Source organism: Hippocampus zosterae, chromosome 5 (genome assembly GCF_025434085.1).
Source record: "Hippocampus zosterae strain Florida chromosome 5, ASM2543408v3, whole genome shotgun sequence".
Lineage (NCBI taxonomy): Eukaryota > Metazoa > Chordata > Actinopteri > Syngnathiformes > Syngnathidae > Hippocampus > Hippocampus zosterae.
Window position 1 is genome coordinate 12,044,052 of NC_067455.1, and position 23,773 is coordinate 12,067,824.

The 23,773-nt window shown below is 42.1% G+C and overlaps 1 protein-coding gene across 4 annotated transcripts in view; it reads right to left on the reverse strand.

Moving 5' to 3' along the window:
* ptprub (protein tyrosine phosphatase receptor type Ub) overlaps window positions 1-23,773 on the reverse strand; it is a 173,068-nt gene that overhangs the window by 9,561 nt on the left and 139,734 nt on the right. For 2 of the 4 annotated variants that reach the window (XM_052065435.1, XM_052065433.1), the window contains 11 exons: window positions 22,643-22,830; window positions 15,780-15,852; window positions 15,616-15,692; window positions 12,242-12,259; window positions 10,218-10,254; window positions 9,406-9,503; window positions 7,730-7,846; window positions 6,461-6,615; window positions 5,435-5,570; window positions 4,574-4,723; window positions 971-1,285 (listed from right to left, as the gene is read on the reverse strand). In XM_052065435.1, the coding sequence (XP_051921395.1) occupies window positions 971-1,285; window positions 4,574-4,723; window positions 5,435-5,570; window positions 6,461-6,615; window positions 7,730-7,846; window positions 9,406-9,503; window positions 10,218-10,254; window positions 12,242-12,259; window positions 15,616-15,692; window positions 15,780-15,852; window positions 22,643-22,830 (1,364 nt within the window). The remainder of the gene's footprint in view (window positions 1-970; window positions 1,286-4,573; window positions 4,724-5,434; window positions 5,571-6,460; window positions 6,616-7,729; window positions 7,847-9,405; window positions 9,504-10,217; window positions 10,255-12,241; window positions 12,260-15,615; window positions 15,693-15,779; window positions 15,853-22,642; window positions 22,831-23,773) is intronic. The other 2 variants (XM_052065436.1, XM_052065434.1) reach the window with 1 other exon arrangement.

Consider the following 23,773-nt stretch of genomic DNA (forward strand, 5'->3'; position numbering starts at 1 on the left):
CCCCAACAGCGCTCATAACAGAGTGTTGTGATTAAACTTGCCAAAAAGTGGCAACAACTCCATTTTAAGGCAGGACCCATGAAATGAGGCCCTGCACTGAAAGAAAGAAAAACATTTTGCCAGCGAGTTGATCACAACGCAGAAACGCACGCAACACGTTGCCGTTATTGCGCATCTATTTGACAGAAGCGAGTCTAAAGGGTTACATGGCACGTTTTAAACATAAAAAGACTTTTCAAGTGACTCCATGCAATTTTGACCAAGATGAATGATCTCGCGGGAGCGACTTCTTTTTTAGGCCTGTCACACGATGAAATATGTTTTTTACAGTTGTACTGAGCCAAGTTTGATTACGCAAAGGTTGTAAGTGTTTCATTCCGAAATGCAATCTTACGGGGGAAGCAGAGCGGTGTCTGTGTTCAAGGCGCTTGCGTTTCATTATCTTTTACATTTTCGAACCTTTTTCCATCTTGATCGCGACGGATATTGCCTTCTGTGTTGTCACAATGACATGAAACACAATTAAAATCTAACAGGCAATAGGGCTGTGAAGGAGGAGGAGGGGAGAAGACATGCAGCATGCACCGAGATTGAAAAAGTGGGGCGCCAACAAAAAGAAGCCTGAGATGGTGCTGGAGGGCAATACAAGCCTATTCTCCCGAGATGGAACTTGAGGACGCAGAAGGAAAAAGTGGGCCGGGTGTTATCTACTCGTTCCTTGAGTTCAATGTGGTCAGGGATCAAAGCCAGACAAAATGGCATGAAGAAACTCATCCCAAGCACAGTAAGACACAGATGGCGTAATGGCAGAGGGTTGTGGGGCGAGAAAAAAAAAAGTTCTGACTGATCTAAAAAACGATGGAGAACGTGTCACCCCGGTACGCTGTGAGTGAACGCACGCATTCACGTTTTCATCACAAAATTTGAGGATTACAAGCAACAGAAAGCATGCACAGCTCTTTGACCTCACCCAGGCGGAGTTGGACTGATTCAGTTGGTTGAGCATGACCACGGCTGTGCAGCCGTAGTCAAAGACCAGCCTCCAGAAGTCGGCCGTGGTGCCGGGCAGAGGGTGCGGGGTGACGATAAAGGCAGCTTGTTGGTGGAAGCTGTCGGCCAGGGCGGCGTTGATGTAATTGTTGCTCTCCCCCTCTGTTGTCACGAGGAAGGCCAGGGCGCGATCAGGTGGGAGAACGTCCATGCTGCGGTTCTTCTCTCGGTTTCTGGGCAACAGGGCGATGCTGCACTCTTCTACATCCAGGTGCGGAGTCACGGAGTTTAGTGTCTGTCAATGGAGATGTTCAAATTGTGATGTTTGTTTGTTTGTTTATTGAACATAAACATATACAGCAGTGGTCACCAACATGGTGCCCGCGGGCACCAGGTAGCCCGTGAAGACCACTTGAGTAGCCCGCCAGTGCCTGGACATTGTGATTTGCTAGTAGAAATTATGATTTAAAAATGCAAACATTGGCAGTACTGTGAGACATTTCGAAACACGATCAAAGTCTGACAATTTAAATCATCAAGTATTAAAAATAACCCATCCTCATATTATTGAAGGTATTTTGGACAAATATGTTATTTCAGACGTGTATCAATTTGGTAGCCCTTCACACAATCGGTACACATGAAGTTGCTCTCACCCTCAAAAATGTTGGTGACACCTGATATACAGTAATAACTTGACAGAAAATAAGGTAGATAAAAAAGTAAAAAGAAATCAGTCTTCATTCAACACAGTTATTATGTTCAAGGGAGTAGGATGAAGTAAAAAACGTATCTAGTCCTACAACCTACATCAATCGAAATCCAGTGAAACGCCGCTAGTCTTGTTTTGAATTCACCTGTTCACTTTTTTTTTTCTATGAAACTTATATTCAGGGCGGTCCGGTAGTCCAGTGGTTAGCACGTCGGCTTCACAGTGCAGAAGTACCGGGTTCGATTCCAGCTCCGGCCTCCCTGTGTGGAGTTTGCATGTTCTCCCCGGGTCTGCGTGGGTTTTTTCCGGGTACTCCGGTTTCCTCCCACATTCCAAAACAATACACGGCAGGCTGATTGAACGCTCTAAATTGTCCCTGGGTGTGAGTGTCAGCGCGGATGGTTGTTCGTCTATGTGTGCCCTGCGATTGTCTGGCAACTGGTTCAGGGGGCCTCCCGCCGACTGCCCGAAGACCGCTGGGATAAGCTCCAGCACCCCCCCACAACACTAGTGAGGATAAAGCGGTTCGGAAAATGGATGGATGGATTTATAACTCAGCCATTTGCTGAAAAACTCCCCTTGGCCGTTTATGTGCAACTCCCTAAATCCACAGATCACGCAGGTCCTTCCTGGATAGGAACGTAGTAATCGGTGTAAAAGAAACATATGTTTGAGTGATAAATTTCTAATGAGAGCAGAGTTTAGCCTGGCTGTCAATGAAAGTTACTTTAGGAGAAAAAACTAATCTCATCATCTGCAAGACGTTTATTATGTTGTAAGGTAAGTAGAAAATGATATTCACTGTTTTGGGGTCACAAATTAGTTGATGATAGATGTAACATGTAATCCAGATCATATACTGAGGATAATTAGGTTGAGGTGTCCCTCTCATGTGCAATCTGCAAACAACACAATGTGAACACGGAAAAGTAATTTGTGGCTATGAAGTAGCTGAGTCTCAGTACTGGTCAGGAGGGTGAGCAAATGGAAAACACATTCTCTTGAAAATGCATCGCTACATTTGCGTTTGGTACCAACGGCCACGGCACGCGCGTATCAGGCTACAGTGGGCAAACCTGGATGGACGTGAGACAATGTAGAGGGCAAGATGGGCAAATGTGACAGGCCGTGTTTGCTTGGCCAGATTTAGAAACTGTCCAGAAAATTTGCCACTGTCACGACACTGAACTCAGACGCAGTCAGCATGTCATGGTCCTTTCAAGTTTTCTCACGTTAGGGGGGGGACGAGGGGAGATAAAAAATGAAATAAAAATTAAAAAAACATTTAAGCAAAGAGCTCTAACTTTTTCAGTAAATTTGAACATCTTTTTTTTCGGACAAGTTGCAGCTGTGCACAAACTATAATATAAATGCATATTTTTGCGAGTCTTGCCCATTTACTTGGCAAAGGCTCCATATGAGTGACAGAAGTCACATTTGGCTGAAAGCAACAAACAAAGAGCTTATTGGGTAGCAGGGAAGTCACAGTTGGATAAGGCGGCAGCATCAATGCAAGGCATGTTTGTAATTATAGTGTCGCACTCGTCGCACGTGTTCCTAATACCGACCATACATGCTTCATAATTCCTATGTAGAACATAAGGGATAAACCCGCATCAAATTAAAGGACGTGCACCAGCTTCCCCAGTTTCACTTTGAAATGCTAAATCGGGATTTCTTGCGATTGGTGGTCTACTCGAGCACTGCGGCAGGATGGGGTGGGTGGGGGGTGGTGGAGGATGAGGCGGGAGTGGCATGTGAGAACTCAGCTGGTTCTCTTCCCTCCGTATCTGCATCTAATAAAACGCGCAGTGACCGTGTTGTTCCCCACCAAAGATTTGAACGCGGTCACACAGCGAAGTGGCACCATCATAATCCCGCACAATCCACACAAAACAGACGCTTCTGTGGAAGCACATGTGGTGCAACCACAACAAAACAAGCTTATCAAGCGACTTCTTGCTCTCTGTGCACATTTCAAAGCAGAGCAGCTGCCGCCACGATCGACCTCGCGTCATTGTCGTTTTCACTGAAGATCACGTACATGTTTGCGGTGAAAATATGGAGCCTAGTCCAACCTACTGTCAAAACTCAAAAGTTTTCATTGCGTTGTTATTCATTCGCATAGTTACATAAAGCATTGTGGAAATGTTGGGCTGTGCCAAGGAAGAAACCATCAACATTGATTTGGGTTGTGTATTGTTGCAAAACGGGCATTTTATTTTCTTGGTTTAAAATGAATAATGCCGGAGGAGTGTATCAACTGAAGTGTGCAATTCTGCACTGATACAAATTAGGATTGAGCAGCCTTTGCGCTGACGCTGTGTTTGTTAGATACAGTAGAACCTTATTGATACTTTTTGACCGATATTTTGGGGAAATATACTTCTCTAAAGTCAGTCAGTCAGTCAGTCAAAAAAACAAAAACAGTAAATAATAACAGAAGGTTAGATTTAGTTACAAGCAGCAGACAAATTTTGGTTAGCGTTCTTGAATGGTAGCTACATTTTTTCCTCTCCAGTGGTTCGTGTCCTTTTACTCATGTTTTACTTTTACTCATACTCAACTGTATGAGTTCTGGAAGAGCCTTCTGGAAGCCCTTCTATCCACTTCCTGAAATACTAAATCTTTGTCGTCTTTAAACAGTTCTATTATTAAACCAGTTGACACCTTGTAAAACTTGACAGTTCAGAATGGTATACATCAAACCTTTTTTATTTTAATGGCGACGGTTTGACTTTGTAAGATTTTATTACTATTTCCATTGTTCACTGTGGGGAAAAATAGTTTCAAAACGTTCACAAGTCGGGGTTCCGCCAGTGTGCCCAAACAGATTGCAGTTGGGTCACAGTTCTGAAAAACAAGACTGACCTGAAATTCCTCACGTAGCGGCGAGGAATTACTCTGGGAATCCACTCTCAGTAACTCTCTGTAGGCAACCGAGAACTCGTTCACCAGAATGGGCGTCTCGCCACACAAGCAAGCCTCCAAAATGGCATCATGGATGAATATATACTGTTCCTGTGGGCAAAGAGAGAAACGCTTCAGAAACACAAATAATGTATTGTTCATTCACTCGTACAATCTAATATAACAGGTTTGACACGCATTCGTGTACTTTAGGAAGGCCGTGCTCAGCAATGTACAAGTGTTAAAAAAATACCCAAAAAAAAACAAATAGGCACCGCTAACTGTAAAACAGTCACCATGAGTGCAATCGAAATGTAGTCAATGCAAGAGCAACTAAAATACGTTGAGCTGCCTTGTTCTAAATGAAACACTGTAGTGTAAAAATACTCATTCAAAAAAAATACGACAAATGGTTACAAATGCACTAAACAGCAATGTTAAGAGTGGATTTGCATAATAAATGTTGAATATGCAAACTATCTACACATCCAAACAACAGGATGTGCCTACGCAAAATACACGTATACAACATCGACCTTTTGCTATAACATCAGTCGGAATAGAATAACAAAAAGCAGACTTGATTTCCGAACAGGAAGCTTAAATGAAGATTTAAGACCCCATTCCAACCAAGATTGTATCTAGAGGGAGGATTTTTATCATTTATATGTTTAATCCCTTGCTGCGATTAGGTGTTGACCAGCTCAATTTGTGCTAGCTAGGCTAATGCCTCTTCCAAAGTCAGCTGAGATAGGCTACTAATGGTTTAGAAAATGGATGGGTGGATGGAAGGATGAAGGTTTAACCCCATGTTGATCTGACCTCTGTCTGGATCATGTTGATGCGCCGTGAGCAGAGGGTTTTCACACAGTTGTAGATGTCCACCACACCTTCACACTCGGCCATGTCCAACATGACATCCAGCACAATGTAGCAGCCTGTGCGGCCTGCCCCCACACTGCCCAAATCAAGAAATAACATCATTAGGAACCTCGCACTTCTTCAAGCATAGCGGGTCTTTTGGGGTGGCCTTTCAATCATTAACACATGCAGCTGTTGCACTCCATTAGTGCGCCACCCGGTTTGAAAGACAGACTGTTGGAGCCACAAAGATCAAAAGTCTTCTCTCTTCTGCTAGCTTGTACTGACTGCGACAGCTACTTCACACTTGCTTGATTTTGTGCTATCTGGACGTTAAGAGTTCGTGACTACCGGCAAAGATGGTGCAGCAATATCTTGTACACTGTATTCACTGACTGAGACGCCAAAAATGCATGGTGAGTTTAAAATGAATAGAAGGTGACAAATAGCAGCTACAAATCATTTTGAAAGTGAGCTAACCGAATGTGTTTCTTGCTTATTGTTGAAATTACATTTGGTGGTAAGTGTTGTACGGACACAAATAGGTCCCCAATTTCTCTGTGTTCGGTAGCCATTAGCAACCAAGAAGAAAGGAAGAAAAAAAAGTTCTGTATTTTTTGACAAAAGCTGGGTAATACAACGGCTTGTAATAACCGGTCATTGACTTGGAAACCGAAGGTCACCTACTTGAATGTTTTATAATAGCAGTATTTCAAAAACTCAACAACATTTCATTGTGTGGCAAGAGAATGTAATTTCGGAATGATGAATGGGTTGATTAGACAAGCCACTCTGCTGCATTTACGATAAAACCCCCACTGTGGCCTGAAAACCAAGGTTTCACCATTCAAACCTCTCCCCGAATGCAACCGTAACGACGACGCATTTGACCTCTGTGCCTTTTATATGTAACAGGAGAACTGATTAATACCATTAGTTAATGATTGCTTGCCTGTATGAAACTAAAGGTGCATGAAAGAAAGCTACCTGCAGTGGACCACCACAGGCCCGGCGTCAGGAGGCGTAGAGGCTTTCACCCTTCGTATAAAGGCGAGCAAACCAGTGGCGTGATAGGGCACCCCATGCTCAGGCCAGGATGTGAAGTGAAACTGACGGACCTCATGCTTGGTTGAGTATCCTCTCTGTCAACAGAAACATAGTTAACATGAGCGTGTAAAACACAGCATTTTGCATCAGAGCCACAGGGCCCCCCTTTTTTTTTTTTTTTTTTTGAGACGAGCTCCCATCTATTCAATGATGTTCCCCCTCTGTTATAGATGTGACAGATTTCTTGGCTGTGGGCATTATTTATATGTGGTCTTGGGTCTTCTAGGACAGTTGGGCCTCAGGGCATCGCAGACTCGCAGCAGATGCAGTTTTACAGACGTGGAAAGGAATAACTCAGACCGTCTGAGCTCGAGGGGGTGCTGGCTGCAGTGACACGACAATTTCTCCCTATATACTGGGACGCCAAAGTCAAGCTGTAAAGCAAAGATTTGGTGAAGACAGAAATCCACGCTCCACACCCTGCTCAAAAAGCCTCTAAAAAAACAAGCTGTCACCGGCTCCCAAATTCTTGCTGATTTGAATAAACGGCAGCGTATGCTTACGAATGAGTGAATGTGACAGTGTGTTGATAATGCTGTGTTTGTGCCACTGTCACTTTCAGAGATGCTTGGAGCTCTTCCACTGAGGCACCCCAGGAGAGTGACAGACGGCAAAGAGGGCCAGCCGGGCTAAACATTGCAAGAGCCGCGCTGGAAAGACAGGCAGCGGTGTCCCTATAATGAGTGTTAATTCTTCACAGATTAACACGTGACCCTCGAGCCGATCAGAAGCCAACCCTGTCGAGTATTTAATCCGTTGCTAATACTCCATTTCTAATTTGAAGGCTGACTTCAGCAGGTAAAAGAGAAACTCGAAACTGTACTTCCTCATGATCCATGGAAAGCGATGGAGCAGAAATGAGCCGTATCCCTACTATTGAACCCGAGCTTGCCCTGAACATTTGAAAGTAGCATTGGAAAGCTCGCCGCTCAATAGGCGTGAAAAGAATGTGGCTCTTTACGTTCCTTGCAGAGGGCAAACTCGTTGGACCCTCAATATGAGAGTACTTCTGAATTTTAGCGAAGGATGCCGGTGATTAAATTGGACATGAAGGCTGTCCACGATCATACTTTTGGAAATTGCATTTTATGTACCAAGAATTTTTCAAAGAGCAAAATGCACGCATGAATGCAAAGTGCATGAACTCACCCTCTCCAAGGCAAAAGTGCGGACTGTGTATTCGGCAAGCGTCTCCGTTTTCAGCAGAGTGATTTGGATGTCACCGTACATCTCGCTGTCATCAGGCCAGTATTTACAGCATTTCACCTGCATATGAAAAGTGTTGCACCATCAACCTTCTTGTTAGTCATGAAAAAGTATGAAGCCGAATGGAGAGCACAAATTGGCAGGAAAACGCAGAGGCGCTTTTGAGTCAAGTCTCAACTACCCCGTGGTCGAAAGGAGAATCACCATCCATGGATTCTTCCAGTGAATTGACCACATTAGCTTTTAACATACAGTATAAGAACAGATAAATAGATTAATATGATTTTAGTTTTCCCCAAATATTTCAGATTCACATTTCAAGACATTAAACACATACACACACACACACACACACACACACCCTGAAATACCATTATTGTATGTCACCAGTTTGTACGGCATTTACAGTCCACCTGTCATGGCTGCTGCACCGACATTTATTGTGGATCTCATGCAAATGATCGTTGCTTATGTTGACATTTTGTGTGCAAAACAGTACACTGACCAAAAAATAAAATAAAAATAAAAATAAAAAGATCCTTTGGATTTACTTCATTCGAACACGTAACTTGGTTTGCACGACTGAAATGTGGCAATTCTGTCATTTTCCTCAAAACTGAACACATGCTATGTATTTGTTTAACACATTTTCATCATGTGCAAACAAAAATGGAGTATGGTACATTTTTTTCTAGTATACTTGACATCTCATACTATAATATAGGCCATAGTTAGCAATTTTCTGTGGAAGATATCTGGTGGGATGTGTTGTTTGTTATTTGAAACATGAAACAACGTAATCAACTGTAGACTAATAGCAGAAAGGAGGTGTTATTTGGCTTCACCCTGAAATCATCCACTGCTTATTTGTTGAGTCTTTTCACAGTAGTTCCCAAATGGAAAACCAAATTGCATGTAAGGCTACTGGTCCAAAATGGTGCGATTTTAACCATCCATTGAGGTAATAACTTGATCGGGAAAATAGGGCACTTAGGGTTGAATACATCGGTATTTACAGTATGCGAAAACAAAACAATAAACCTGTGCGGTCCGTGACCGAAGGTAGCTTTTCCCCAAATATGCGGCTTATTTATAACGTACATGTGGCAAATATTTTCCAAAACGGTTCAGGGGCCATACCGTCATTATGACTCTTTTGGAAATCTGTAAAAGCAAAACTTTGATGTTCTCTCAAAAAAGGTGTGTGAATTCATAACGGAATAATATGGAAAACTGCTTGTCAGTATCTTCTGCCAGTAAATGGTATGTTTAGCATTTTTCACCTCAAGGGTGACCATATCCTTCTTGTCATATATTCACTGTATGTTTGCAACAAAGAAAGGACATTTTTCTACAGCAGGTCGAGACTCATTTGAAAGTTTTAGTTTTCCACTCACAATTATTATGACATATTGTGAGTTCCTTTATCTGCACACCCCATTCTTTCATTCAATTTGTGCCTGGGTTCAAAATAGAATCAAAATGTTGTGAACTGCTATTTGGGATAATTATCCACTCCTGACAAAGTAAAATCTCTCCTCCCCCCCCAAAAACGTTCACTGACAAATGAGCACAAAGAGGTCGTGAAGAGGGGTGAAGGGAGGGCGCATCTTACTTACCCTGCCCACTTCCACCAGTTTAGTGATCATGACGATGCTGAAACAATTTTCCTGCCACACCATTCTCCAGAAATCATAGAGTGTCTCCTGTTTGGGTCCTGGAAGGCAGAGGGAAGTGGCATCAAACACCTGTCATCTCAACGAGGGATCTGCTGCCTTGAGAACGACTGCATTATCGGGACCTTCGTGTCCTTCCTCTGATGGCAGAATCTCACAAGAATGTGCAATTATTAAAGCTATACGGGGGAATTCTTGGCAGTGGAAAGAGGTTATGGGTGCCAAAACAACAGTAGATGATGATGAGAGCCTGGAGGGCCATCAATCATTTCAAAGACGTTTAAAGGAGCAAGAAGCAACTTTATAACAAGAAGAGAGTGAGACAAAAGCCTATCGGTGTCTTTTTTTCCTTCTTCTTCTTACTTCCTAGTTCCATCTCGACCAAAGAGTGAGCTTTGAGTGACTCGGTGACAGAAGCTGCCAAGGAGATGACACACCTCCTAACAATTTGGAGTCAGTGGAGCGAAATTTCGAATGCTCACAGTCCTCAGAGTTCATGAGAAACGACAGTGGATGAACTACAGGTTCTCTTTACAACAATGGAGAAGCCACAATGCCGTAGAGACTGGGAAGATCTGACTAATGCGTTAATTATCTGCTTCGTCAATGATTAATTAAGCAACCTTCACAATCCAAACACAATAACACCTTTGAATCTGTCTGTGCATGAGTGGGTTCACTGGCGACATAATCCTTAATTTATTAGACCCCAACTCACCATCTAAACACACACACACACAGGATAGGACACTCACCCTGAGAGGCGATGAAATGGTTGGATCGATGGTAGCCCTGAAAGAGAGGAGAGAGACATGCTGAGTAAGCCATCTGTCTCACACACAGCTATGCGTCTCACCCTTTTTTGTCATCATCTCACCCGCTCCCTGACAGTGCCGTGTTGTGTTTTATTGCTTTGTGACCTACTGCTGACTCGTGTTTTTGCACTCATAGCCGCTACGAGGAGTCACACTCTGTTAAGACCCCAACCATGAAAAATAAACAAACAAACAAAGCATTTGACAATAAAGTTGGACTTGACTTGACTTGATAGTTGTTTGATGTTAAGATGACAATTGCCTGCTCTGTTCACTTTTAAACAAGGACAGAGGCCCGGTGAGATATACAGTATTGGGGATGTTTTAGTGTGAATGCAACACAGGAATAATTACCATTTACTTCATTTGTCCTCATTAAAGATTTGTAAATTCCCCAGTTGCACTTCCCTTGCAATTTTTCCCCAAAATATCCAGAAACTCCCAATTTTGTGTTTCACTAACATTGCTACATCAACATTAAAAAAAAGGTATATTCTGCAAAAACAAACTGTTATGAGTCTGCATATATACATATATATATATATATATATATATATACACACTTTTTAATCTTAATTTTCAAAGTCAAGAATATTTTATGAGTTTACCTAATTTGAACCACTACTGATTTTTACGGCCATAGAAAAAGTTATCATGCTGGGATATCTTTACTTGAGAAAAAAACCACACAAGTTGGATGCACTGTTCTTTTCTTTATAATGTACTGCCGATGAATCGGAATAAGATTCGGCTATCGGCAAACAATGCTATCTAGAACAAATGACCCGGACTCAGGCTTGCGTGCAAAAAAATTGTGATGGGGACATATCTAGTTGCGGCAAAGTACAAGCAATGTCAGTCACCAACATGAAAACGGAAGCTGCAAAGTTAATGAAACACATTTGTCCATGACTGGACTTCCCATCCAAACAAATAGCATTTTGTTTTGAAATGTAATAGGGGCTACAACACAGATAGAATGCTCATAATCCTTTTTCTTCCGTACATTCTTCCCCCTTGTGTCACAAATAGCGTGTCTTCAAAAAGAATTTTAAATAAATTCCACATATCATTACGTTCAAGTTCAGAAAAAAAAATCTTTAGATCCTTTATACCAAAGTCCTGGCGCAACCTTTGGTATATTGATGATGGACTTTTTCATATGGTAGGGGATGAAGTGAACATGGATTAACAATGAAGTCACCTTCACAGACTTGAGAGGAATAGACACGACAAAACATCGCCTGGGGGGGTATAATGCGTGGACACAGAGAATGAGCAAGCCTTCTCCTGGAAAGAAGCGTCTTCTTTATCTAACCTTGTGAGGAGACAGACATTTGGCCTTCTGAAAACATCTCCCTGAAAAAACTCCTGAACGCTGCTCTCGTGAGAAGATAAACATATAGAGAATTTCCGTTTCGGGAGAAGCGGTTGAAAATAATTGCGCAAGAAACGAAACGTTCCAATGACGTTCAGTATGCAAACAACGCTAATGACTTGCATTTGATATTTGTGATCGCTGTCAAAGCCGACTACGTTGAGTGTGTTTGTGTTGCTGATGAATTACTGAGCTGAGTTGGAAGCAGATTCAGATAATTGGGAAAATGGAGATGGATGATCAGGCCTGCTATCCACAATTCCTCTTGCCCCTGCCAATATATCAGCACAGACACTTCCCCTTCCTCTGCTTAGACGCTCACCATGGCAACTAAACTTCCTTCCTGGGCCACTTAGGAGGACTAACAAAGACAGCGGGGTCCTCGCTGCTGAGCGGACACGTCTACTTATGTTCATTTCAAATCATTAAATACATTTTCTGTCCTTTTCATGTCTCCTAAATACAATCCCGAAAGACACTGAGCATTTGTGGATAGAGGAGTGTGGTAAGAGGAGGGGAAGCGGAGGGGGGGGGCAAGGAGAAATCAAGCGATGGCAGGCAGAAGAACAAGCGGTGAAGTACTTACTTCCCTGTTAATCCGAATCTACAGGGGTGCAAGGTTGAGGAAATGGGGAGGGGAGTAGAAAAAGAAGACATATATGCTAGTTAATGAAAGAAGCTTTTTGGTAGACAGCTTGCTTTACAGCCAGGTGGGAAGGTGTGTGCATGTGTTCATGAAAAGTAATGTGGGTTGAGCCGCCCAGAGTTGATGATCAGTACATACCTCCTGTAACTATATTCCCGCATTTGGAATTGCACAAACTTGTCAGTTACAAGGAATCGGCACGAAAAATCGTTCCGTGCCAGAATGTGGAAAGGTGCTCGACATACTTCAACTCCAAATTTGTTCATAGGAAATCGCATTCAAGCTGAAGTAGTGACTGATTTTCAACAAAAAAAATTGACCCCAATCTGTCGATGGTATCTACGAAAACTGTACGGAAGCGGCGGCCATAGTGTTAAAATCACCCCAACAACAACAACAACAACATTTGACTAATCCCACAAATAAACCTCTGCAGGTGAGTAAATAAAAGCCCCCGGACGCTTTTTAAACACACAAAGTGAAGATATCAGTGTACGTGATAAGAAAAACACAAAGCCATGAAGAAACATAATTTACCAAATTTGAAAGTGTAAATTACAATTTGCTGTGGTGTCTTTTTTTTCCTCAAATATTCTCAGTACCAAAGCGGGATTCGTTTCTGCATAAAATTTGCGCTTGTGTGTTGATAACATATCAGACAACGAAGCCAATTAATTTTCCCCAAGATGAAACAAAAGTGACTGTCATAGAATAAGTACATTTTTTTTTCATAGATACACAGATGTCATGAATGTGTTCATGTAATAACATGGATGCCGGGTTGGTTTGATGAGCCAAAGCGAGACTCGTTTTCTCTGCAGATGAAATGAAATGTAACAGCATCAGCCATGGCGCATTCGACTGCTCTTCCTTCCTCAACAGGCGCAGCAAGCTGTCAAACGTATGAAAAACTCTGCACGTCTTCTTCAAGCAAAGTGCAGCATAGCAAGCAAAGGATCAGGCATTAAATGTTTTTAAAGAGAGAAATAGGGGGAAAACAGTTAGCCCCTTTCTCAGCTCTGTTTTGAATGCAACGCATTCGCTCAGAGGCAGCAATGCTTTTCTCACATATTCCCGGTTTCTGGGAATCTATTCCCGATAACTTGTAGGAAAAAAACATGCCTGTCTGTGATTTTCTCTATTGTACTGTATTTTAATGCTCAATATATCTACTCCTCAACTACAAATACTTTAAAGCAAACAAAAATAAGTCCATAACTGTCATTAATTACCCACCCTAGAGCAGAGGGCTTCAAAATCTCATTCAAAGATGGCACAGAACCACAAGCCAACATTGAGTGCAGCAATTCATTATGCCCCCGTTTTTCATAAAATACTCAACAAACTCAATGATTTTGATATACCAGTATCGTTTGTCCTGCATGTCATTCAAAATCCTCCAAATAATAGGCCAACTCATTCACCTGTGGAACCCAGTGCAATACAGGACAGGAAAGTACACGATTTTGTTGGAAGTCATGCAAAGCCGGTGCATTCCCGCTGTAGTACCATCCATACAGCCACTTGGGCATGCCACCTTTTGCCTTTGTAACACTATTACGCATTGACTATATCCACCCAAATTTTGTAATTCCTCATGCACAACAACAACAAAAAACTATCAATGGATCTCGTGAAATAAAAATCTGTTATTTGTGAACTTTTTAGTTTGGATGTGTTGTGGCAATTTAGGTTAAAATCTTTCATGGGTGATCGCGGCTTTAAGGCAGATATGTTTGCGTTGCTTTATTACCATTTCGTCTTACTGTTTATTGTGTATGTTAAATCACTCCATGTACAGCACTTTGTATGCAGCGATGGCTGTTTGAAAGTGCTCTATAAATACTCTTGACTTGACTTGAAATTTCGGCAACATATACTGTCATTTGCTTCCTAATGTACCAGACATCCACATTTTCTTGACCAAATGTGGTTTTGGTGCTTCTTTTTGTCAGGACCTGCTTTTTCTCATCTTCTCTGAGACACAAGTACAGTCTTGGGCATGGTGGAGTGGCGAAGTCGGTTATTGCAATGTAAAATTAGTCAGCTGCAGCATAACAAAAATAAATCATTGAGGGACACGCGTAGTGTGATACGCCAGATGCCCATCACCGATCAAAGCAATTCTAATCACGCTTAGCATCATATCAATTACTTGCGGATGGTCACAATTTACGGCCGGGCTTGGGGATTATCAAATAGCGGTGGCCCAGAATAGAGGCTTTTAATTTTGATGTGTTGGCCTTGTCAGATCACTTTCACGAGAACGATGCATCCTCTACCAAGAGTCCAAAAGTAACCGCACTCATTGAGCAAGATTTGAATGCTGTACCTTTCAAATGAACTCTACAAAAGCTTCTCACTACCAGCCATCGTTCCACAGGAAACAAAATCCACAGTGTGAAGATACTGCTGTTACTTAATTTGATTTGTCATAAAAGGTTAATCCAATCAAAGGAGACCTAAATGTGTAATAAGTTTATAAGAAATGTGCTTTCAAATCTATTCTTCAGAAAAGCTTTGACAGAAACGGGTTTCCGCTTTTCTCCATCCAAAATAGTGTAGCGAGGGAATTATTCTGCCTCAGCTTCTTACAGAGGAAGCATATTGAGTCCCAGCGCGGTGCGTGCAAAATAAATCTAGTGAGACAAAGAATCTATATCAGATTGCCCACATGTGCTTCAATCTTTCGCCGTTTGCGACAACTTGATTTTTGAAAATGCTGCCTGATTTTTGTTCCCCACAAGTAGCTTTGCTTTTTTTCCTCGGTGAAATTGCCCTTTCTGAATCTATTGCGACTGGGAGCATGTACGGATGAGAACACATGAAATCCATTTACCTATTAATAATACGCGAGAATTACAGGGCACTTCATGTGTGGAAAACACACAAGGTTAACAACGGAAAGGATCATTACCCATTCCCGATGTCCAATCCTCAAGCTCCAGCACACCATCCCGCCCACGCCCAACTAGAGATTGGATAACATCAATCAAGTCGATTTCATTTTGAGGGATTAGTGGCTTCCCACAAACAAGGTTCATCTCCTCTCCACGCTATTAAATGCATTTATTCTCGTGTTTTCATAAAAACGATAGCGTACTTTGTCTGGGTCGGGTAATATGATGGGGCAGTCGACAAGCGTGACAAAACTAAGCAGGTTGTTTGATTGGATGAAAGCTTCCGGGCGAAAGTGGGCCAGCTGACTGATTGGCTTACAGGACAGCGAGAGAGCGCGGGCCTCGCTGGAGGTTCAATCTTTTTATCTCCAGTCAAAAAACACTACGGGGAAAGTTGGAGAGAATAAAACTTACATCAATGTAGTTGGCGTTGATATAGTCGGAATTGGGGTCTCCCAAGAGAGGGTTGAGCTTGACTCTGTGGCGATCATCTGACACAGTTAAAGACGACAGAACAGAAGCACATTGACGGTAAAAACAAAACAAAACACAAGGTGATTTACGCTCTGCTAACTTACATCCCAATAAGGTATCATGCCTCCCTTTGGTTTTTTCTTTCTTCTTTGTGCAGTCCCAGCCATCAAAGAAGCTCTAAGGAGAGAACAAAGAAAATAAAATTGAATGTAATGCAGACTTTATGAAGCCGCTCCATTCACCTCTCAAAACAGCCTGATGAAAATAGGGCCCATTTTGTATAAGCCAGCGCAACTGTGACACACGATAGAGGCTTAGTTCAAGAACCACTGGATTTTTCTGGAGCGGTTTGATGCGGCATGCATGCTATGAAATGAAATAGAACAAAGCTGCGACCAGTGCGTCTCATTTCTCTTCAATCCTGGACATTTGGATGTTTCACATACTCTTGAGCTTACATTTGTTCTAAGCTGTTAAAAAAACACTTCATGTGAAAAGATTCCTTTTATTTATTATTAATTCTCATGAAAAGGTGGTGCCAGTACAAGCCGCCGTTTGTTGGTTCCACATTATAGTGCGGTGCAGTGCCGTGCAGTCAGGAGTATAACTGACTGTTACTTCACTTGTTTTCTCAACATCACATGACAATTACGATTACATTGCGACTGCCTGAAGTGGGCAAGCTTGAGTGCTCTGACAAAATGAAAATAAGAGAATTATGAGGCTATTCCATGTCGGAGGTATAACCCATGAAGTATGTTATGTTTGCAGCACTTCGATGAGCGTGCAATTAATATTCATGTTGTTTTAACAATTTTAACATTATGTATACAAGAGCTGTACTGTGGTAAGCCTATTCGAGTCTGTACGAGTTGCAGGACTGTAAATATCTGTCGATAGCACGGGTGTCAAAGCCAAGGCTCGGGGGCCAGATCTGGCCCACCACATTACTTTATGTGACCCACAAAAGCAAGTCATGTGTGTCAACTTCCATGATCCATGCTAAAGTCCATACCGAAATGTCAAATTGTGACATGTGATAAAGAACGCTGACATTTTGCAATCCTTTTATTACACTCACTTGAACAATAATTGAACAAAGAACCAACAAATAGCTGTTTTTAAGCAGCAACAGTTTCAACAAAGGCTGAAGTGACAGCAGAAAGAGTCAGCTCGGTTTTTTCCTCTTCACTAAAAAAGACCATGGTCTGGAAAAAAATAAACTAATGAACAAATAGTTGGCTTGAGTGATGACAAAACTAGTCATCCATCAATTGGTTGTGGATAAGTAATAATACAATGAGATGATTACATCAACATGTATTGGGTTTCACTGTGGTAACAGCCCTTGGAGGGAAGATGTACTGTATTGGCCCGAATATAAGACAGTGTTTTTTACATTGAAATAAGACTGAAAAGGTGGGGGCCGTCTTCGTGGTCTAGACATTATACCCATTCACGACACTAGATGGCGCCAGATACCATTGAAGCGAAGGCTGAACTTGACTCCCCAGGCCAAAGGGAACCCCTGTCACGAAGAATAAAAATAAAAAAAGCGGTAGCACGAAGAAGAAAAATAAAAAATAGCGGTAAGAAAGAAAAGAGAAGAAAATAATAGAAGAGATAACAGAAAATGGAGAAACGTAGCGGCAATCTGGAGAAAAGTGGGTCGAAGATCGGCCAGGTTAACCGGCAGCTGAGGAGAAATGATGATGTAATTTCCATTTCAAAAACCAGAAGCCATTCATTTACGAATGTGATTGCACTTTACATATTTAAATGTTCAGATATTAAGATTTGAATGAGGCAAAATAACATGCGTTTTCTTTCAAATATATTGTTATAATAATTTGTTTCAGATGTACTGTAATTATTTTCTGTATAAAAAATAATTTGGTGTTCAAAGAGTCAAACTTGAGTCTTAAAAAAGAGGGGGTCGTCTTATAATCTGGGCCGTCTTATACTCGGGCCAATACGGCAACTCCATAGTGGCCCGCAACCCAAATGAGTTTGACACATCTGGTCTATAAGAATAGAGCATAGTTATCCTAATGTACATTTTGTTCGAAGAAACCACTGCTAGTTTTGATGATTCTATTCACATGTTTCAGAAACTGAGAATTTTGTTAGGACCCTCCCCCAAGCTGTGACTGTCCAATCATAGAAAACTGATGGACAGGCCATTCGGTACAAAAAAATTCCACAACGATGTGCAATAGGCATGCAATACGTTCAAAGCTTCCGACACATTTTTAATGCTTTTTGAAGGCCACATGGTGTGTTTGTCTGCTCACCGCATAACAATTAGCATGCATGGCTTACTGCATACACGCTTTGCGACACGTGAACGAGGAAAATGTTCAGGAAAAACAGGAGGATCTCAGCACTTGCAAATAAAGCCAGAACCAAGCCTGCTAATTCCAAAATTGTCCTCTCACAAGTCACTCTCAACACCTTGCGAGGGTCCATCGTCTGGGCTGAAATTAGTTCTACAAATAGCTCCGTCAGATGTCTGCATACAAACACACATGCATATTTCAAGACTGGCATACCCCCTGTGGGTTTCAGCCACCGGGGAAATTTGATGAAACTATGCCAAAGTCTGCATGCTGAGCAGGGGATTACAATGCAGTTCTCCCCACAAGAGAGCCAAGAACCAGCCAAATCCTCCATAGGATTACACCCTCCTCCTCACTTGTTTCATGCGCCGCCTTCTCTTTGAATCCCTCCTTGCCTTTACCTCCTAAACTCTTTACATTGTGTATATCTGTAATGGGGTTTTTTCCACCCCTCTCCTCTTAAATTTTGATAGCAGACCTCGGAGCTCTTTGTTTCTCTGCTCTCACCAATCCTCAGACGCCAAGAGAGGCACGGGAGAGGAAAAACAAAAGGAAACGTGTGACGGGGTCGAGCAATATTGAAGGAAAGCAAAGCAATACAAACCTGTGGAAGATTGATTAGAAAGCCTCACTGGCAGGGATCAGTGGTGTGGGTTGGTTAAGAGGATCAATTAAAATGAGCACAATGAGATGAAAGCAGGCGAACCCCAGTCAAATAGTCTCTCAGGTTTCCTGAATTAGACTTTTTAAGGATACTTTTACCTGTATGCGCTCCTCGGTGCTGTATGGTTGAAGCACCATAATCCTGCCTTTGAAAATGTTCCACGTTGTAGTTTGTATTTTTATTTTTTTCAAATTGGAGTGGTGCGTGTGAGTCAGTGTTAACCTTTGCTGCAGGTGCATTTTCACTCGGGGAGTTCATCATCCTCCCTGACCTCAAGACAGAGAGGCCATCCGCTGTAATGAAACTTTCAAGCTCCTCAGCAAATGTCTACTGTAGTGGAGTCGACGTCAAAGGTTGCGTAGCCGGAAAATAAGTGCAGGGACAGCAAGTGCCACGCGTAAGAGGAGCCTACTCTTACAACTCACTGTAAATTATTGATCTCTGTTTTTACAGAACACAGGTATTCCTCGGGGAAATAAAAAGCTTACACCCGCTAGGGTAGTGTAATATGATGGTCCTCATCAATTTCCCTGGTTTGAGAGACACTCCATCAAAACACATACTCGAGCAAAGAGGTGTGTATTGATTTTGTAGCGAGAGGATTGTGTCTTTCCCGTGAGGGACAGTTTAATGAGTCTGCAAGCTTATTTTGGGGGATGGGAGTCAGGGGTAAGGAGGGGTGTGGGGTGGAGGGAGACATCTACAACCAGAAACAAAAGATGTTGGATCCCCCCCCCCCCCCCCCTATTTTTTAAATGAATACAAGAGGCTTTGGGTGACAGCGGTGAACTTTTCCCCAGGGTGTGATCTCACCACTCAGCCAAAAATGGATTCGCTGCAGGAAAGTACAGAAATCAGGTCCGTTCAATATGTGTCCTGAAACACTAGAATGAAGGTGGGCCATTATCACAAAGGGACATTCTATAAGCTAGCCAACGGAATCATGTTGGAACAATATTAAAACTACTTCTGAAGTGATGCAATTCAATTCACTTCAGTGTCAATATGATGAAATTGGTTCTTTTTACACGCAAAGAACAATAGCGCAAGGCAGCGGTCCCCAATCTTTTTTGCCCCACGGACCGATTTAATGTCAGACAATGTTTTTAGGGACCGGACTTTAAGGCCGGATAAATACAACAAAATAATATAATATGACCTGCATGAAAACTGTGGTCTTTTCTAAACATCATAATAAACAGGAATCAGGACACGAGAAACGTCTTATCTGGTTGCAACACTCTATGGTCGCTATAGTAATATTTAAACGCACCTTCAAAATAAGATGCGCCGCAAATTAAAAAGTGCATGAAAAATACGACTCACCATCACCGCTTATTAGTAGAGTGAGCTTAGTGCGTGGGAATCTCCCGCTGAGATAAAGCCATATTTGAAGTAGGACGCCTGATACGGTCGATTCAATGTAGTCTTCTTTTTATTGAAAGTCGTAGGCTCCTCTTCTGACTCCTGGCTGGGCCTTTTCCCCTTCCCAAAGACGTTTGTTTTTTTTTCTTCATTTTGCTTGCTCCTGGGTTTCATTTTAGCAATAACCTATCACATGACAGAGGAGCGCGCCTTGAACTGCATCAAGAGTGGCAACTGCAAACGGACGTAACAGAGAATCCGATACTTTTTCAAAATAAAACATCTTTCAGATTCGGAAATGAATAAAACGGATGTAGGTTATTGAGTCTTTTGGCCTGGTATCAAATGGCCCACGGACCGGTACTGGGTTAGGGACCACTGGCGCAAGGGACTTCACCAGATCTGGCTGCTGACAACAGGGATCATTTGAGATGTGAGAGTGTATGAAACAATCATAAAGGTCATTTGAAAAACTGATTTTTAAATGAGCAGATTTGAAAAGTTAAACCTTTGATTTAATACAAAATAAGGTTCCAATACTGGTTTGGAAAATTCAAGATGGTTCAGGTTACCATAACATGACAAAATGGATTTACATTCCCCAGACATTTTGATAAAGCTACTGTGCTGAATCGTATTAGGCATCTTGCAGGTGTACATGAAAATCCAAGATAATTCTATCACTTATGAATAAAAATTGAGTTACATAATCACAGGGAACCAGCTTGTGTGATCTAGATTAGATTTGATAGTCAGAGCAATGGCATGCTTATTGAGGAACACTGTCAGTCTTTTGCTGTAAGAGGAACATCCCTCTATCCATCTTCTATTTCCTTCCATTTTTTAATGCCTTCCTGGGTTACAGGGAAGCTGAAGCCAATCCGAGGTGACTGAGGGTGACAGGCAGCATTCAACCTGAACTGTTTGCAAGTCAATGACAGCGTCTTAAACCCTTCTAAGTGTGCCTGCTGCTGACCGATCAGCTGACAGCAGTGAGTCGAGCTCTAGCTTGTGGTTTGTGGTGCAAGCACGGCAATTAAAAAGGTATTGAAAATAATTATTGCTTGGAAGATAATTTTGGGGATGTTTATACTGGGAAAGCAATGAAATACCAAAGCCAACTCAAAAGATCTGGCAGGTGTGGCGAAAACAATGCCTCAAGCATTCAAAGAGGATGTTATTGGACTGTGGGACAAGTTTGTTCAAAGGCAGAGTGAGACGGGCTAAGCAGTCCACTCTTCAGTGACAAAATATTCTGAAGATGAACGTCGCATTATACCAGGAAATTTGTTTTTGCCAGAGAAGTGAGCTTACAAGTGTAATGGACTATAGAAAGCATTCAGAGTGGCAGATGACCTCGGACTGAGTGTCTTACATCAAAACTCAGGTTTGACAGGTGATATGTACACAAATGTTGTGTAATATGTACTGAATCTTCCATTAAAAAGCTCAGTCTCATTTGCCTGCTTACGATCTGGTAACAGAACTCAGAATGCCTCCTGAAACGTTTAACCTAATCAGTCTTGCAACGCCAGTTCGTCTGTCGACGCATTCGCGAATGATTAATTCATACCTTCAACCTGAGTGTGATCCAGATGCCTTTTAACACCATTAATCAATTTCAGCGGACTGTGGAAAGGGCTCATGGATGATGTCAGAGAACGACTGATGGGTTTCCCAAACTCTCTTCCCATCATTACCATCAAATAGGTTTTCCCAGTTTCTTTTTTTTCTATTTTGTAGGATGTGAAAATTACACATGAATCTACTGTGGTGGAAAAAGCCAGTGGTCACTCTTTTGTACGTGTTGATTGCACCATGGACTTGATGCATCGTACCACAGGATGGTGACAAGCCAATGTGATGCTGTTAGAATCCAAAGGAGTCGCAAATTAAAGGAATGACACATTTCACTCACTTTCTAATCTAGAACTGGTCCATGATTTCTCTGTCCTACAAGACAGAGTTCAAGTGTAGCAAAATACATCCTCTTCCGAGGACCCTGATTATTGTTCAGGGTTCGGCATGTGCTTAAAATGTTCGATCCATTCATAGGACACACTCATTCATTCTCTTGATACTAGTCGTGCATGCCATTCTTTTTAAGGATACAAAAAAAAGAGAAAAAAGAGAAAAATAGATTGACAGTGACCTTGTATGCATTATACTATACTGAATTTCCGGTACTTGAGCGATGATTGTGTTTGTATAGTTGCTGCACAATGTCAATCTATTTAATGGTACAACTGCACGTACATCTTGATTGTGCGAGCTTTGTGTGCACTGATGCATCACACTGCTGTAAATGCTGAAAATATGCATAAAAAACTTTCAGGCTATGGTATTCACATTTTTCAAAGGTTCCATAACTAAGAAAGAAGTCATCAAAATGATTTTTCCACCATTTGCACCAGACTGATTTATGGTGGCGAGAAAAGAATAAATTACAACCATGCTGTAGAATTTACATTTTAACATTCCACAGATTAATTTAGTCGTGAAGCCTCCTTTGTCAGAGAGCTTAGCGTTTGACAACACCAGACATACGGTGACATCAGGGAATTACCACTCAGGATGAGAGCAAAATAAAATAGTTCACCTCATATTCCTGTTTAAAGCCATAGCCCTCGGCTGTCTTCATCTGGTTGATGTGCTGGAGCAGGTCGGCCACTCGCACGGCGGGGTGCAGCTGTCCCGTGTGGTAGGGAGAGCCCTTGCGTCCGCACGGGTGCCTCGGGGAGCCTCCGAGGAGACTGCTGGCCTCGTTGACCGAAGTGCGCGGATCACCTGCAAAAGGCCAGGTCAATGTTGTAAACTTAATGGGGGGATGCGGCATAGCTCAGCGGTAAAGTGAGAGTCTCCCAAATCAGAACCTGAGGGTTTGATCCCGGCGGCCATTGTGATCACGTCAAAGAGTCCTTGAGCAAGACACTGGTCTGTCATTCCGTCACGGATGGACGCTTGTTTTGATGCTGACTGACGGACACATACACTGCCTGTCTCGTGCGTTTGTTAAGGAGTGTTTCTTAGAGAGCATGGTATTGCCGATACATGTGTGAGACTGACTTTTCCTGTTTTCAATAGGATCTCTGTGGGGACCGTGATGGCCGGTGTAGGTACAAGATGTACTTGGGCTGCCAGATCGGCCTGGGGGCCTGCGCCGCTAGGGCGACTCCGATTGGACAAACTACGTTACACCGCATTAAATAAGAGTCAGGAGGTGCTCCTTTTCTTTATTTATTCATTTGTACGTGAAAACCTGTAACCATTGTAAATAGCACAACCACCTAATGCTGTGTTTTCTATGCTATTGCTAATTATATTTATTCTCCAAATCTATTGCTAATGCTATATTTTATATTGTACTTATATCGAACTGTGTACAGTTCTTTTCTGAAACATTTATTTTGTGCAAGGAACCACTTTGTCGCCCCCAGGCCCCCCACCCCTCAATTTTGCTGCTGTAGACTGCAAATTTCCCCAGTGTGGGAAAAATAAAGGTTATCTTATTTTCCGTTGTTCATTCAATTTACATCGATGCTCTAACATTTGAGGATTGCAACTGACTGTACTGTAAAGTTGACATGGTATTTATTTACAGTATTTATTTTTAATGATGTGCCCTGGTCAGATCTCTATCAATAGAAAAAGCAAAACTATATTTATACATTTCCTATCTAAGCAAACCTACTGAGCTACCTATCTACCTACCTACACTACCTACATTTGA